Here is a 19,019-nt window from a genome sequence, read left to right on the forward strand (position 1 = left end):
TTCTGGTCTTTACTGTTGGGTTTGATAAACTACCCGGTAGCAGTAAATTGAACGAATATTTAAACGGTAATAAGTCGCGAACGGATTACTGAAATTAAATTCTATAAACGTTAAAATTATTTTTTTCAGTATGTTTATAAATTTTCGTTATTGAAAATATGTATTGCCATTTGAAAATCGAAAGTTGATAGTTTTTTATCAAATAAGGGAAGAAGTTAAAATTATCAAACTTGTAACACAGTGTAAAATAGTAAAACCTAGAAAGTTTAAAAAAAAAATTATTTTAAAATTCCTAATATTTACCGAGATATTTACTGGTTCACGATAAAAAAATCACCCTGTATAGTTATCATAATATAAATCTAATTTTAGACAATTTTGAAAAATTACTATATAATATGGGCTATGGGCATGTAGCATGTAGTGATTAGCGACTAGAAAACAGCTAACATCGTCAGTGCCGTAAAAAAAGTTTAAGATTGGAGTGTCTATAGTATAGACCGGATAGGCCGGATCCGGCCCGCAAAGGTGTTCCAACCGGCCCGTGACCATTTTATAAAAATTAGAAATTTATATAGGTGTAAAAAAAATTATTATTAATAATAAAATTTTTATATAAAAAAAATGCGTTGGATTTTAGAATATTAATATAAATAAATCAGTGTAATAGATGCTACCTACAAATAAATAAATAATTTAATAATTTAAGTATATAGATTTTAGAATATTAATAAAAAAAAATTTGTGTGAAATTTGGGCTTGTTAACAAAGAAGTTCTAAGATTCCCTAAAAATATAAATTTAAGCATTTATTTCTACACTTAGTTAGCGAAATACCTAAATACCCTCTTCAGAAAAATAAAAAAATATGATAAATATTTACCTTCACAATTGACGTATTTGTTTTGATATTTACTTTCATAATGTCTTTTAATATTAAATTCTTTAAATACCGCCACAGTTTCGTAGCATATCAAACACATAGCTTTATTTCGATACTCGATAAAAAAATAACTTAGACTCCAATTATCATTAAAAACACGGCATTCGGTATCAATTTTGCGCTTTTTATTTTGAGACGTCTTAATGTGAACCTACAATTTCTAATGACGAAAATAAACTAACAACTATAGCGTGGAAATATTGAGAACTTTAAATACATACGATTTGAGTCATAAATTCGATAAGTGAACAAAGATAATATTATATCGGATATAATATATCCGATAAAATGTACAATAGATATACCTATGACTAGTCTATATTTTATCGAAATGAACAAAAAAAAAACCCGTGAAGCATATACGGCCCGCAGTATAAATATAAATTTTGAATGTGGCCCGCAAGTTAAAAAAGGTTGGGCACGCCTGGTCTATACCGTAGGCTCCAGTGTGACAGTGCAGTTCTCCCATTCCACCGTTTGTATCACTATCGTGTGACTGTATCTGTAGAGATTTCTTAAACCTTGACAAAATTGTACTATTTCTCAAATGACCACGATAACGAGTACTATATTCTATTCGGAATGAGATCGTACCTTGGCGGCCAACTTGTGCGCACGGACGCGGCTTTACTACACAGCAAGTGTACCGATAATAATTGATTCGGTGGGATAGACAAACGGGTTTTATCTGACTGCCGCTCGACGAGAAGAGGAATTAAGTATTATTTATAGTGTCGTGCTATTTTTTATTAAAATATTTCCTCGCCATAAACGCTTTGGTGCGTACCTACTTCGATATGAGAAAAATAAACAAATAGTTATTAATCGAAACAAAATAAATAAATAATTGCACAAAATAACAATAATTAAAAGATATTAAAATTAAAAGTTATTAGTCGCAATACACCACGACGGACCGATCGCTCCGTTGTTGTCGTCGACGTCGCTAATTTCATTATTCATTTTTTTTTCGACTCGGCATTTAATGATCCCCGCTCCTTAAAATAATATTCTGTTATTTAGTCATTCTTATGTACAACATTACAACTATACAGTGTGATTCCTTTTAAAGGTAACACTAAATAATTCTGTTCAGTGACATCGGATTAATATGCGGTTTTTGGGAGAGGATAGGGAATACATAAATACACATTTCTTGATGATTTTTACATTTTTAGATCTTCTCGTGTGCGCATGCGCAATACAACTTGCAACAGGTATTATTTAAATCATTTAAATTTAATTTTGAGGAATTAATTAACCTCAATTAGACGTAAATGTTAGTTCATTTACTAAGAAAATATTAAACAAACTGATTTGATTTATTTCTCATAACTTCTATTATTAAAGTTTCTATTTAAATTATTAACTTTATCATTTATTGTTATTTTTCATGATACAAGTGGGTAATTACTTGTAATCTCTAAGATTATTTTATTTGTAGCCGTTACTAAAATAAACCAAATTTATTTATCGTGTGCTAAGAATGATATTATCTTAATGTCCGTATAAATCTGACAATAATAACTTATTATAACTGATAAGTTTTAGCATTTGTTTAAATGTGGTTATTGAAAGTCATTACAAGTCTTAAACTCGTATGTAACGCAAGTATTTCATTGAAATTTAAAAATGCCAAGTAACAATGAAAAAGTTGATATGCTTTTAGTTTATGGTGAATGTCGACGTAATTCACGAAATGCCGCTAGACTTTATGCAGAACGATATCACCCTCCTCACAATTACTTTGTCCGAATTGAATCGTCTTTGAGAAATAGTGGTGAACTACCCGCAAGACAAGGTGATAATCGACGTAATCAAAAACAGTTGATTGAACAGGCAAACGAACAGGACGAATTGCAGGTATTAGCATATGTTCAATTAAATCCTCGATCTTCAATTAGGCATTTAAGCAACGAAATTGGAATTTCTTATAAAAAAGTTTATAAAATTTTGAAAAAAAATAAATTGCACCCGTATAGGCCTGATTTAGTACAAAAGTTGATACCAGGTGATTCTAATCGTAGACTTATATTTATTGCATGGTGTATGATACAATTACACGACGAACCTGATTTTCTACGATTTATCTGTTGGACCGATGAATCAAAGTTTACCAACAACGGTATAATTAGTAAACAAAATAACCGGTATTGGGCTGATCACAATCCATATTGGACGACTGATACAAATCATCAAACAGTTTGGGGAACTAACATTTGGTGTGGGTTACTAGATGGGAGACTTCTAGGCCCGTATTTTTACGATGGAACACTTACTGGGAGAAGATATTTGGAGTTTTTAACTGATGTTTTACCTACATACATGGACAATATTCCATTAGACTAGAACTAATTTATTTTTTCAACAAGATGGAGCAAATGCAATTGTTGTAAGAGAGTATTTAAAAAATAAATTTGGCAATCGATGGATGGGTACATATGGAGCAGTAGCTTGACCACCGAGATCTCCTCCAGATCTCACGCCATTAGATTTTTTTCTGTGGGGACATTTGAAGAATGTAGTGTATTCAACTCCACCTTTAAATGTTCAAGATCTAAAAAATAAGATTGTAAATGCTTGTGCAGAACTTAAAAAGGAACAGATATTAGCAGCTACTCAAAGAGAAGTTAATTAATCTTTTCTTACTTAGTAAATGAACTAACATTTACGTCTTATTGAACCTCTAATTCCTCAAAATTAAATTTAAATGATTTAATCAGTTGGTTGTGTGCCGTTCACCGCACGGCTGCTTAACGTAACCGATCGTTATTTTTACTTAGCTTTTGCGTGTAGTTGTTGTTCATTTAATAAAGATTTTTGATATTATAAACGAATTGTTCATATTTTATGCCCGAAGTTAACACAATCCCGCGGTGGAAGTCGGTCGATACGCACGTATCAAATCGTGCGCTCCTGCTCGTGTAACGAATTAGTGATCACATTGGTGACAATGTGTTTTTAATAGTGTTAAATAAACTTACAATTACTTTATTTAAATTTACTAGAACTATTCACTTTACTATGTTAAATTGTTATTATACTACGTATTAGTACGTATATAACATTTCTATTATTCATCTGTTTACGTAATCAGTACAATTACATAAAAACCTCATACGTCATCTTTAAGCGATCATACTCATAACAATAAGTTACAAAATAACAAAAAAACCAAATGTTTAATTCAACAAATCGGTTCCAAATTCTCACCCAAGATGAGGAGTCTGTTACTACTCCACCATCGAACACAGATATGATCGACGATAGTCCTAACGATGTATTCAAACCTCCCCCTCCTATATTTGTGTAAGAGGTGTAAAGAATTACCTAGATTTATCAACAGCACTCATCGAATTAATCGGTGTCGATAATTTCTTCTGCAAAGCATCCGCCGACCGTTTAAAAATCCAAACAGCTAACCCGGTATCCTATAGAACCCTAATTCATTTTTTAAAAGAACAAGAGGCCGAATTTCATACATATCAACTGAAAGAAGACAAACCTCTCCGTGTTGTCATACGAAACCTCCATCCAACCATGGACCCGAAAACAATCAAAGAGGAACTTGTAGTTCGCCTGTTCGACGTAAGACGTGTTACAAACGTACTTCACAAAGTAACCAAAGCACCACTCCCACTTTTTTTCGTAGACTTAGAGCCAAATATCAAATCCTATGAAATTTTCCAACTTACTTCATTATTGTACACAAAAATTAAAGTTGAAGAGCCCTACAAGCCTAAAACGTTAAGCCAATGCAACAACTGCCAGGAATACGGTCACACGAAAACCTACTGCGGCTACCCCTCAAGATGTGTTCGCTGCGGTGCTGTTCACAAGTCTCCCGACTGTCCAAATTAACGCTCGGATCCTCCAAAATGTGCTCTCTGTTCAGGCAATCATCCTTCTTGTTACAAAGGCTGTTCCATCTACAAGGATCTCCAGCGTGCCAAAAGGAAATCATTCACTCCAAGTCACCTTGTATCAATTAATACTAATACTAAATATAACTTTACAAATGTCAAAGATAGTCACCCCACAAATGACACACACCCAAATCAGTCTAATTCTCACACCCCCACCTATGCTCAGGCCACTTCTGGGAGACATAACAACACGGCTTCTCCGTCAACTCCCAATTCAAATATTACTATCACTAGATTCCTTGAGGACTTCAAATCTCTTATAAATCCTCTAATATCACTACTTACCAAAGTAATAGAAAAGCTACTCGTCAAAGTCTAATGTCGTACAACATAATTATAAATAAATCCCTATTAATACTACAATTCAATGCTAACGGTTTAAAGAACCACGTCACCGAACTCCAAACTGTACTATACAATAAACGTATTGACATAGCCTTAATTACTGAAACACATTTCACTAAATACTCAACAATTCTTATCCCCGGATATAAGCTATTAAAAACTAACCATCCCGATAATACAGCCCACGGTGGTGTTGCTATACTAATAAAAGCCTCTATCCTGTTTGAACCTCTTCCGAACTTCTGTCTCGATCATCTGCAATCATGTGCACTTAGAGTAAAATTAAATAATATCCCCATTACCATCGCTGCGATCTACTCCCCCCCCCAAACATAAAATTACAGTACAACATTATTCTAATTATTTTAATTCAATGGGCAACAATTATATAATTGGCGGCGACTTTAATGCAAAGCACAACTCCTGGGGCTGTTGTGCAAACAACCCGCGTGGTTTAGTTTTACACAATTTTGTTTCTCAACATAATCTTAAAGTTCTTGCTCCCCCAGGCCCAACATATTGGCCAACCTCAGTTCGTAAGAACCCAGACATTTTAGATATTTTTATTGCAAAAATTCCAGGCAGTATTTATTGTAATACTGATAATATCCTCGATTTAAATTCCGACCACTCTTCAGTTATTTTAATTTTGAATGTCTCTCCTCCTCTACGCCGCGAATCTCCGAAATTATTTAATGGTACCACAAACAAGCTCAACTTTCACGACAATACAAACTTTTCAAAATCTAGCTCTCAGAAAACTATTAAATGCCCCACCTTACGTCTCGAACGACACTATTCATTCTGACCTAAAAATGAAATCAGTCCAAGAAGAAGCTAAAGCTCACTACAAACGGTTTCATTGTCGTCTGTCCTTCAACCATAACCCATTAATACGCAATCTTGCAGCTCCTTCCATTCCTTGTAATCCACCTGACGTCTCAAACGTAATAGGTGCCGTGACCTTCTTGACCCCCCCCCCCTTTATAATAATTATAAAAAAAAATAGTAATCATCAGTGTGTGTCATTAATGGATGGCTTCTCACATCAAGCGTTTCATGTAAATATTTGTATTTTTTATTAATTGTTAAACTTGTTTATTTAATTAATATTTAATACGATATGTGTTCCTACTCTTATCATATATACTCATTGTGCCCCTATGTATAGATTGTATATTTCAAATAAAGAAAAAAAAATGATTTAATAATATCTGCAAAATTCTAGTATGATTGTTGAAAAATTCAATAATTTTAATCGAAAATTCGACTGGTTACCATTTACCGGGTTATTTGTGACCCAATCTTCCTGAACCTAGGGAATATACAAATATAATATAATATAACCAATCAACTAGTAAAAAGGTCATTGCAGATAAATGTGTTGCTAGAACATTTAATTCAGTATCATTAGCATACTTTTTCTATAGCCAAATATTTTGAATTTATCTATAAATACTCAAGACATAAATGAAAAAAAAACATGTCAAATGGGCTAATGGAAAATTTTGATTTGATGAATTTACGGCCACTTTTTAAAAGTGTGATTATTTCCAAATCATTACTTTGTTTAATACTAATATTTTTGTCGACGCAAAATTAATTTTATATACAAAATTCTCGAGTATACAATAGCTCTTCACTTTGTAAACATTCATTAGGGCAAATACTAATGATACAAAAATTTCTTCAGTTCCACGTTTAATCGATCCATAAATAACATATATTTGTTCAAAAATGTATTGGACGTGCCTCGAATGTTTCATCTATTAACTAGCAGATAAATTTACTTAAATATTTACAATTCTCATATATCGTAAATAGTAGCGTGTTTTCATTTTTTTTTTTTTTTAATAAAAATAATTCACTTTTTAGTGTTTGACAACTAGACATATTTCATCAATAGATTTTGATTCTTTGTAGGTTTCAACATTGAGTCTCTTTGACGTTTCACTAAAATATGTTGAATTGAATTCTTACTTACGTGCGAGGCAACAATTGTTGAACACTCGTTAATAGACTTCTAATTAATCTGTAATGGTATATCTTCGCTTGAACTTGCACTCATTTAAATTTTTTCTTTTATTTTTCTTACTCCAAGCTTATAGAATCGGGAAAGTGACAGTGTTGATCCGGAAAAACTGTTGAATTTTTAGGGCATGACCTGTTTGGGCGCAGTTTAAGAAAATTACCTGAAAATTGTAACTGGTAAATAAAAGTCTTGTGTAATCTAATCTAGTATTAAGTATTCAATCGTTTCATGTTTGATCTATAGACAATATCTTAATTATTGGAAAATACCACATAAAATATAGCTATAGATATTTATATGCTAGTACAGATAATAATACGTTCTGTGTTCGCCGTTTATCTTTTGATAATTTACAGTCATCGTGTATTGAGCTCTCGTATAGTCGTATGTGTACAACGTGTTTTAACATTTGAAATTTTAGTAAAGTTTTGCTTTCAATGTGTTTTAAAATATTTACTCTTGTTAATTTTGTATTTATTATTATAGAATTGATAATTGATGACAAATTAAAAAATATATGTGCCCAAACGTTCTATCGCGAAAGGAAATATTTCCCCCGAATCTTTATCTAGTTCATGTTTTTTTTCATTTCATTCAAAAGTTCGAATTTTCGGACCACAAATTCAATAAAATACACGTTTGCCGTTAGTTTTACGTACCATATATTTGTCTTTTTTTATATATATACATCGCACCCCTAGAACAAGACTGCCATATCTCAATATTTATAGTTTTGAAAAAAATCGATTTGATGTTTGGACCTAAGATTTTAATGAGTTTTTTACTTATGCGTTTGAAATTAAACATTTAAATACTTTCAATCATACTTCTTAACAATATTAATTTTTCTAATATTATGAAATTCACTCTTACACCCAAAAATTTAGACTAGTGGTCATTTACAATTTTTTAAGTAAATTCAAGACTGTCATATTTTGAGATGTGAATGTATTGCATACAGAAATTGATTTTTAGATGGCCACTTCAAAAATTATTGGCTGCACTATCACAAATTATAAAATGCAATACTGCCACAACTCTAAATATTGCTGTTTTGCATTCAACTTATCATACGATAATTAGTTTTTATTTAGTGCTATATTCGGTTCAAGACGAAATATTCGATAATATCGTTATTTATCATGGCATATTAACATTTTTGTATAGGTATCACATCTATAAATATTAGCTGTTCTTGTTTTTAGCCTTATATAATAATTATGGTATTTTTTAGTTTTTTTAAAATATTAAACTGTTTATCTTTCATCTACATATAACTGGTATATCCTTGACCAAAATTTCATTTTCATTACTCGTATAATCCTTATTAATAACTTACTGTTTCCAATAAAATATGTTTCTGCAGTACTTTTATGGAATTTCTATTAATCTGTTTGCAGTTTGGACACATTTTTTCTTGTTTTTCAATATATTTATTGTAAAACATCCATTATTTGTTAAAAATTCATTAAGTAGTATTGTAGAATTATAAAATATTGTTTTTTATTACTAAGGGAGCATATTGATGTTTGTATACTACTAGGTATACCAGAAAGAAGTTTGTTACATAAAGCATTATATTGACATTTGCGTCCAATATTGAGGTTCCAGATTCTACTATTGTAATTTTAAAAAACTAACTTTCTACTAGCAAATGACCACGTTGTTCATAAGTTATACTTGTAGATCCACGAATAGCTAAATCTTTGCATAGATTTATGGACGGATTCGTTTTAATGTCATCAATATACAACATATAACTTTTGCTATCAATGTAGCTTACTGATATTGCTACTAAAAGTGAATCAAAAGCACACGTGTTAAATATCAGCATTTTTTTTTTATTTACTTTAACTGCGGTTACAATATAAAGAATGGTATGATGATATAAGTCCATTTATGGAAGAAAATGGATATGTGCTTTCCTCCTGTGGCATGTTAATGGGTATGTTAAATGCATCCACTACCTTAGGTTGTGGGTTTGTGATACTTAGGATGGACAAATTAAGAATGAAGGTGGTGTTACGAGCCATGGCTCTAACGTAGAAATTCTTATATAAATATTGTAATAATTGGTTACACATATTTCATTTAACAAATTAATAATACAAACATGTGGAGGCCAGGACGTTCTTGACAGAACAAAGTGTAATATTTAATTTAGACATTAAAGGATGATCACACGTTGCTCAAATTCGTATAAAAGTCGAAACTCATAAAATGGATATCAATACCAGCGACATGAATATTAATAACAATGCGAGGCCCCTTGTATAAACACAGTCACCACCATTCTATTGTGAACCGCCTGTGTATAGGGGTGATCAAGACGAGAGCTCAGCAGACGGTTAAGGATATTAAAGACGCTCAGAGGCAGGTCTCGTAACACCACTCATTGTTTTTTATATCAGTATTTGGAGTCAGGTCGTAATACCGCTCATCATCACCTTTATATTTTACTTACATTGTAATTTTATATCAAGTTTAAAACGTATAATAAAGATATTTATACACTTATACATCAGTATTTCCATTCTTACGTTGATGTATGAATCGACGTCAGTCGTGACGTAACAGTGGTGACATTAAGGCACTGGTTCCCAAACTGGGGGGCGCGCCCCCCTTGGGGGGCGTGTACACATTGCTGGGGAGGCGCAAGCAGTTTTTACGAAAGACAATTTTTATTGATTACATTTTTTTTATTTTAAAACGTAGAGAAATAAAATTAGTAGACTGGTTCTCTTTATCGGTTCTCGGGTATCAATAATGGATAACCGATAATAACTATAAATAGTTTTATGCTACGTTATCTGTAAATTAATCGGAACGATAAAAGGATGTTAGGGAAAAGCTATTAGATTAGTTTAAACTCGATTTAGTTTCGTTTTGCAGTCGCATACTGCACGTAGTATCGTAGTACGTAGTCGTCGCGAGTGTACATACGTAAAAATAATGGCTCCACAGAAAATAAGATTGTATAACGACGATTATATAAAGTTTGGTTTCACGTTCATTCAAAAGGATGGTATCCAAATGCCACAGTGTGTTATTTGTCACGTTGTGTTAAGTAACGATGCTCTCCGACCAAGTCGACTAGAACGACATTTAACCACAGCTCATCCGATGCTAAAAGAAAAACCTAAAGAGTTTTTTGTTGCTAAAAAAAATTCTTTAAATAAAATTAAACTTGACAGAACCGGAGAATTTCAACAGAATAATGAAAAAATTATTGAAGCTTCATATCACATCGCCTTTATGGTGGCTCAGCAAAAGAAACCACATACATTGGGTGAAACATTAATTAAGCCTAGCATACTTAAAGCCGTTGAAATAGTACTTGGTGAAGAAAGTAAAAGGAAAGTTTCTCAAATATCTCTTTCAGACAATACAATCAAACGACGCATTGATGAATTAGCTTTGGACATACAAAATCAGTTGATTCATAAATTAAAAAATTCCGTATTCTTTGCAATTCAGTGTGATGAATCAACTGATGTGGCCAATTGTTGTCAGCTATTAGTTTACTGCCGTTTTATAAATGAAAAGACTATTGCAGAAGAGCTTATGTTTTCCCAGGCCTTAAGTTCTACCTCAAAAGGCAGTGACGTTTTGTCTGCCATCGATATATTTTTTGATCAGAATGGCCTCTCATGGAAAAATGTTGTAGGTGTATGTACAGACGGTGCCCCTGCTATGCTAGGATCACGATCGGGTTTTGTGAAGCTTGCAAAAGATAAAAATCCATCAATAATTGGTTCTCATTGTGTAATACACCGCCAAGCCTTAGCTGCAAAAACGCTGCCATTTGAAATTAAAAATGTACTAGAAGTATGTATAAAAATTGTTAATACCATCAAAAGTAGTGCTCTTAATTCACGTCTTTTTAAGATTCTTTGTTCTGAGCTATCAGCCCAACATTCTGTTTTATTATTCCATACCGAGGTTCGTTGGTTATCCAAAGGAAATATGCTTGAGCGTTTGTACGAATTAAAGTCTGAAGTCGAAATAATGCTTTTACAATTAGGAAAAGACGATCTTCGGGAAAATTTTACTGATGAAAATTTCACATTCTACTTCGCATATCTAGCAGATTTTTTTGAGACTATTAATAACCTAAATCTCAAATTACAAGGGAGGAATATAAACGTAATAATCGCGAACGATACTATCAACTCATTTCTAGAAAAGATACAACTGTGGAAACGCCGAGTAAACAAAGAGACTCCTAATTTTTCGTCTTTCCGTCGACTGAACGAACTTCTCTCTGATGAAGAAGAACCATTTTGTCCTACTGGATTGAAAGATATAGTGATTAAACATCTCGACAGTTTGACTGATGAATTCACTCGATATTTTCCAAATTTTTCGAACAAAAGTTGGCAATATATGTTAACAAGTTCTCCATTCAGTACTAACGTAGACACATTGCCAGATATAATTCAAGAACAGGCAATCGAGCTGAAGAACGATTCACGGGCGAAAATTGATTTTAACAGTGGTAGCTCTTTGGAAGAATTTTGGGTAAAATACCAACCTATTTATCCTGAAATTTCAAATGAAGCTTTAAAAGTCCTTGTACAATTTTCATCTACATATTTGTGCGAATCTGGGTTCTCCAGCATGGCAGTTATAAAAAACAAACATAGAAATCGTTTAGATGTCGCATCTGACTTAAGGTGTTCATTATCAAATATTGAGCCGAACATAAAAAAACTGTCCAAGGAAAAGTGTTGTCAGCATTAACATTATTTATTAATTTCATTATGTATTTTTTTATTTACCATTATTATTATTATTATTATTATTATTATTATTAACATCTAATTTCATTATGTATTTTTTTATTTACCATTATTATTATTATTATTAACATCAATAAAAAAGTAGTCATTCTGAATAATTTAAAGTTTATTTTTAAAGAACACAAAAAAATATGATCAATTTTTTTTCAATTTAAAAAAGGGGGGGCGCGAGATTTTTGAAAATATATAAAGGGGGCGTAGAATAGAATAGCTTGGGAACCACTGCATTAAGGTCTAGTGAAGATGATTCAATGACGATATATGTAGCAAAAGATGCTCAATCTCTAGTAGAGGCAATGGTGACTGAGAGGAGCGTGCAAAAGACAATAGGTATAAATCTCAGCTCAGACAAGACATTCATATTCCCACCAGGTTATGGAGAATACACATCATGGTTTCAAGATAGTAAATTCGTGTTTCAGTATGGCCACTAAATACATTACATTGCATGTACATTATGATTTTTTGCTCTCATGTAGATATTAATGTAGATATTAGTAACCATGATAGTTCCAAAATTTGTCCAAGGCCAGTTACAAAGAAAAATAATAAGACAGGTTAATAACTTTTTTTAAATAAATTATTTTTTGGAATTTATCCATCAAGTTACTTTATTTATACATTATTATCATTACTTTATTTAATGTTTCCAAATAAACTAATTTGTTGAATCAGTTCCAATACTTATTACTAATTATTTATCTAATGTAAATTGGTACATTTATAGGATTATTAGCAAATATTGGTGTGCGGAATATCAGACATCTTACTCCACGTTGTAAAAAGTTGTATTCAATCACCAATAAACTTATTAAGAAACAACGTCGGTCAGACATAAAGAAAGAACTATTCAAAAATAGATTAAATAGGGCAGAAATATTTGCTGATTCCTAGATTATTAATAAATTGAATGGAAAAGTAACGGCTGCAGCATCACTTTTTACCAAATTACAACTTCGGGAAACAACGAAAAAAAGAAAAGGTCATATTGGAAGAAAAAGTGATGAATCTTTCAATTTATAAAAAAAGCCCGAAATGCTATAGATTTTTATCAAATCTTTTTACGCTTCCATGTAAACGGACGTTAAATAATTTATTAAGCACTGTATCTATTGGTCCCGGAGTTTCACCTGTGGTCTTACAAGTTTTGAAGGAAAATGTAAAAAAACTGAAACCTTCTGAACGGTAAGTTTCTTATATAGCATCAATAATTTTAAATTTATAAATGTATAAATTGTTGATTTGATTTTTAGTTATTGCTCACTTATATTTGATGAAATATCATTGAGTAGTGGACTCAATTTTGATTTTTCTGCTGACAAAATAGATGGTTTTGTAAATTCTGGTTTTTATAAGAGCCAACGATTGGCAGACCATGCTTTGGTTTTTATAGTCAGAGGAATAAAAAAAAATATAAACAACCAGTGTCATTTTCATTCTGTCAAGGTGCTACTAACCAGCATGAATTAGCAAGATAAATTACAGAAGTATTTATAAAAATGTTTATTATTATTATGAGTTGTGTTTGTATTAATGTTTTGTATTATTTTGATCTAGGTAATACAAAAAGTTTCTGGAACCGGGCTTCATATTGTAGCAACCGTGTGCGATCAAGGTAAGCCAAATGAAGGTGCAATTAGGTTATTAAATAATCAAACAAAAGAACATTACATTAAACATAACCTTGAGTACCGAGAAGAATTTTGTGAAGTGGTACAAGAAAACGGAGAACGAACCAAAATTGTTCACTTATTTGATGTTCCTCACTTATAAAATGCACAAGAAATAACTTGTTAACCAAAAGTCTTTCACTTGAAATGGATGGTATCAAAAGAGTAGCAAAGTGGCAACATTTAGAAGAGTTGTATCATACGGACAGTGCTTTGCCAGATTCAAAGATGTTGCCTAGGTTGAGTGATTATCACGTTATTCCTAATAAAATCCCAAAGATGAAAGTTCGATATGCAACTCAAGTTTTTAGTCAGCGAGTGTCTGCTGTTATGAATAACAGACTACCAAGCTTGTAATAGATTATCTTTAAAATACCCTACTAAACCATTTCATCAAATGCTTCACAATATTATTGTGTATATTGGTCAACATCTACCATCAAAATGTCATTTTTTGGGAATAAGAGAAATGATTGCTGAAGGAATATTAAACAAGTATGATTTAACTGCTTTGCATTGCGAAAATCATGACGAAGCTTTTGAAAAAAAGATTGTAAAATCAATTGTCAAATTATTTATCGATGGCTGGTGTACTGAAGTTAATTGTATTTTACTTAGTAAAAGATCATTACAACCGGGAGAAAATGATACCATCAAACAACTGGCTTCGATATGGCACACAAAACATAAAAAAAAAGACCTATCACTGGAAAATTCAATCAAGTAAAATAAACCAAAAATGTAGTTTTTATTTATTATTGTTATAATTAGTATTTTTTATTTTATTTTTATTTAAATTAATATCGAAAGATTAATGGGCCATGAGTTATCTTAGATTACAAATAATTCTTATTGTTTTAAGGTACATGTTACATTTTTAAGAGACAAATAAGGAGTTTTTCATAAATAATTCTAGTAACTATTATAAGCGTTAAATTAGTATATGTTACATACAATTTTATGTTTTACACACATATTCATATCTTAGCCAGTGGTTAATTTTTTTTTTGAATATGGGTAGTGGTAAATTAACCATATCATTGGGCATTAAGTTAGCTATCTGCGTTCCCAAAAAATAGTAAACTTTTTATGATTTTATGTATATAATATAATACAAATTAAAGACTGATGTTGTGATGTACCTACAATTTAAATATTAATTTTTAACTATCAAGTGTTATGTATTATATTGGAGATAAATAAATGAAATTTTAAGAGTAATAACTGTCTAGTATTTTTTATTTATTTTAATAAAACCAATAATAAACTAAAAATAATTTCTTATTTTAAGTATGGCAGTAGTAGTAGTAACATCGATTGTTCGATTGTGATAGTCTCTATCGAAAGCACGGATATAGATACTAGTATCTATATCCGTGATCGAAAGTACCATCGATTGTTCTCCATCAGGTTAGTTAAGCTACGCAACCCCCGGAGCACTATTTATGCGGTTCGTTTTTTTAACATAGGAGTTGCCTATTTATTATATTATACTGATCTATGAGTATGGCGTTGAGACTGCTACGTGCTCTGATGTCCTATACCAATAATATAATACACAATGAAGAATACTACGATGTATGAATATTTTATTATATATATTTAAGTGATTGTTTTTTTAAATAATAGATAGAACTAATTCTGCCAAAAACAAATCACATTTATTATAATATTAAATATAACTGAAAGTTATTAACTTTAAATATCCAATTTTATTTAAATTTGAACATGAATTGTTTTAGATTCCTGGTGTTAAACTTAAGTCTCAAATATTTATGGATAATTTAAACTACAACAAAATTCTTAACTTATTACTATTTAGATATCATAAAATCAAAAGAATCACACAGCATTTAGTCCTAGGACAACACAACCATGTACCTAGGTAGTCGATGTTCACACGGTTAATTTGAGAAGAGCTATTGCTGGAACAAAACCTAAAACTATGTCCAACTCTATTAGAGAAATTTATAACAGAGAAATAACCAAGTAAGAGAAGATCAATAATAACCATATATATATATATATATATAATACTACATTGCTAATATCAATATGGTTGGTTTTATTAATAATTGAGTGGGAATATTTATTTATTGCCTTAAAAAGTACAACAAACTACAATCTCAATTACCATTTATGGTAGAAGGCGAAAGGTTCGGTATCGTTTTTGCAAATTTAGATGCTATTCAAAGATATAGGCTATATAGAATAGCTGTTAATAGTAACCGTTACAGGAGTGAGGAGTAGATGGCACTTTTAAAATAGTTCCATGATGTCCACCTCAGTTGACTAAAGGATGTTTATTAACATTTCAAGTGGTTTTTAAAAGTGGAGTAAGTATAATTAGTTGGGCAGAGGACTTTTAACATTGATATATTTTATATAATTTATCATTTTGTTAAAATTTTTATGTTTTAATTTCATCACAAGATTTAATTATCCTATTTTTTCTCCTCATCGTTATTAACAATTTTTCTGGAGTACATACCTTTTGACTGCATTTTCTATTTAAGTCTTTTCCAATAGTTTATGCGCTGACTTCAAACATGATACAGGCTACATATGGGTCTTTTTTGAGGATTGCCAATAAATTATGCAAAGCTAATAATCATATCAGATTTTGAAAGAGGGTTCATAAATGTAGAAATTTCCCGAAAGCAGATTTCAGGGTTTTGAGTTACATTACTTTCAAGTGAATAATGTAAAGTATTAAGGTACTTAAGTAATTTTTATCAATCAAAATTGATTTTCTTATTAGGCGTAGTTAACATCATTTACAACATTTAAAATCTATTTTTAGTCCACTGTAAGGTACTGCAGGAGTTTAAATAGTATGTACAATTTATTCCAATCAAGTCCTGAGGCAGCTAAAATATTGCGCATGGTAATTTTACAAAAATGTCTGTTATAGATTTTAGATTTACCACATTTGCCAGCTGAAGTACACCGCAATTATTGTAGGTTTACAATTTTAAATGGATTTCTGGTAATTGTTGAATTTTCCAACCAACATCCCAACATATACCATCATTTACATATTTTTCTCTATGGTTATTTGAAAGAAGAATTTTGGATCATACAAATTGGTGTTTCCTCTATAAGTGTCTATGGCTATAAGAATTATATAAAAAACTTTAACTACAAAATTTATACTAGGTACCTACCTAATAGTTTTAAAAAGTAAAATATACTTTTTAGTTCAGATATCCGCACCAACAATTACTTGGAATTGTTTCATGCAACGTTACTGAACTAAATGGGAAAACATCCTAATCAAATGGATTTTTTGCTTAGGTAAACTCAATTTCATAAAATATTTTTCTGGAAATTGGAAGCGTAATCTGGTTAAAGGCTAATATAGTTCAAGGTGGTTGGTTATAACTAGGGCCCGGATTCCAATGCAAAATGCATCATTTTTTGATTAATCCTAGACAATGCTTTCCAAGTTTATAATTTGATTCATGTAACAGAGACTTCAAAGGTGAAATTTTTATTTTGCATTTTTTTGCTTTTTTTTGCATATTTCTATATTTTTTCATTTTTAGAACATATTTTAGCTTTTTTCGGTCATTTTTTCGTTTTTAATGCATATTTGTATAATATACAAGTATAATATATAGACATTTGTCACCAGATGACATTTGTCATTTTAAATATGCTCCTATAACATCAGTGGACGTCGAACGAAGTTTTTCAACATAATATAAAAATATTCTTTCGGACAACAGAAGATCGTTGGTGTTTGAAAATATTAAACAATATATTATTGTTCAATGCAATGCTGAACATTTTATAGGTAAAATAGCTTAACGTAGAATTTAACATAATCTTAAGTGTATATTTTGGTATGTTTAGAATGAATAATATTTCCCCTAAAACGGCCAAAACATGCGTGTCAACATCATATCAGTCAATATTTCAAATTTTCAGTTTTTTTTTAATAAAATAATTATTATGTCATTTATAAATTACAATTTGTATAAAAAAATATATATGGCATTTTTAAGGTCATTTTTGTGGTAAATTGTATTTTTTAAGTGCATTTTTAAGGTCATTTTTGTGGTAAAATGCATTTTTTAAGGGCATTTTTGGCTATTTTTTAGAGCATATCTGTATGGTTTTAAGTGCATTTAAATCCGGGCCCTAGTTATAACTAATAAGCAATGAAATATTTTATTTTTATTCTAGAAACTGCTGCTGGTGTTGATTAAAAATCAACTTATATTGAAGTGGTCCAAGTTCAAAGAAACCTAACAGTAGATTAATGAATTTATTTTATTTAAAATTTATATACTTTATTATTTATGGATTTTTATTGTTTTTAATGTTTAGATAAGAAATCATACTCTAGAATAAAAAGAGTAGATGCTATTCGTAGAGTTGGAGAATATATTAATATACTCAATGAAGATGGAAACTTCTTAATGTTCCTTAAAAGAGAGCAAGCCATATGATGGACGATTATCTGCATGGGCAAGTTGACACAGCTATAAATGACCAAATAAATTATTACGTTTATACATTTTTATATTTTTTGATTGACAACTCAATATTTTATTTTTTTACATTTATTGAGCGATGAATGTATTGGTTTTACAATGACTATGTGTGTTTTATTATATTTATATCATTATATTATATAATAAATATAATACACGTTGAATGTTTCGATTTTACAGTGATTATGACATTGTGTATTTAATAATTTTATTCTAATAGTAGTGTAGGATTGTCAATAAATTATAATAATGGTTTTAATGCCATACCTTGGAAAACCACTTCAGAAGCTTCAAACCATGACAATGCAAAAAATATAAAAAGTTCAAAGCGTCAACGCCGAAGGTTAAACAAAATGTGTAGTGATGTGTTTTTTGAAAGCCATATGATTGTTCCTGTTTCTAAAGAAACAAAAGTATCATCTACTATATAGTGTAATTGACTTTAAATTATTATCGTCTTGATTCTTAACGAAGTGAGGAATGTATTGATTTTACAATGATGAATGTTTTTTTTTGTGTCATCACATTTTTGAGTAGAATAATGCTTTGATTTTTTACTTTAGCCCCTCTTTGAAAATTCATCTAGATAGTACTTTGGGGAGTCAGAAGTAAAAAATTCTATCCTTAGCTGTTTCAGTTTTAATTTGTAAAAAATTAACAGGTAAAATAAAAGCCAATTACCAATAATATCTAAAAATATAATAAATATTATTCTACACCATTTAGTACATCAGTAACTTTACCTACATTTGTTAACTGATCTTCACTATCTTTAAATGGTAAATGGGATATACTGTCTG

The 19,019-nt window shown here is 30.6% G+C and overlaps 1 protein-coding gene and 3 pseudogenes across 1 annotated transcript; all 4 read left to right on the top strand.

Annotated features, from left to right (window-relative positions):
* Nucleotides 1–2,504: 2,504 nt before the first annotated feature.
* On the top strand, nt 2,505–3,580 carry LOC132925634 (uncharacterized; annotated as a pseudogene).
* A 6,279-nt stretch (nt 3,581–9,859) lies between these two features.
* LOC132927795 (SCAN domain-containing protein 3-like) lies at nt 9,860–12,262 on the top strand. Its single transcript, XM_060992384.1, has one exon. The coding sequence runs from the start codon at nt 10,198–10,200 to the stop codon at nt 11,986–11,988; it is 1,791 nt and encodes a 596-aa protein (XP_060848367.1). The 5' UTR covers nt 9,860–10,197; the 3' UTR covers nt 11,989–12,262.
* Nucleotides 12,263–12,298: 36 nt separating this feature from the next.
* LOC132925635 (uncharacterized) lies at nt 12,299–14,074 on the top strand (annotated as a pseudogene).
* Nucleotides 14,075–14,186: 112 nt separating this feature from the next.
* LOC132925637 (uncharacterized) lies at nt 14,187–17,018 on the top strand (annotated as a pseudogene).
* The last annotated feature ends 2,001 nt before the right edge of the window (nt 17,019–19,019 follow it).

Source organism: Rhopalosiphum padi, chromosome 3, assembly GCF_020882245.1.
Source record: "Rhopalosiphum padi isolate XX-2018 chromosome 3, ASM2088224v1, whole genome shotgun sequence".
Classification (NCBI taxonomy): domain Eukaryota; kingdom Metazoa; phylum Arthropoda; class Insecta; order Hemiptera; family Aphididae; genus Rhopalosiphum; species Rhopalosiphum padi.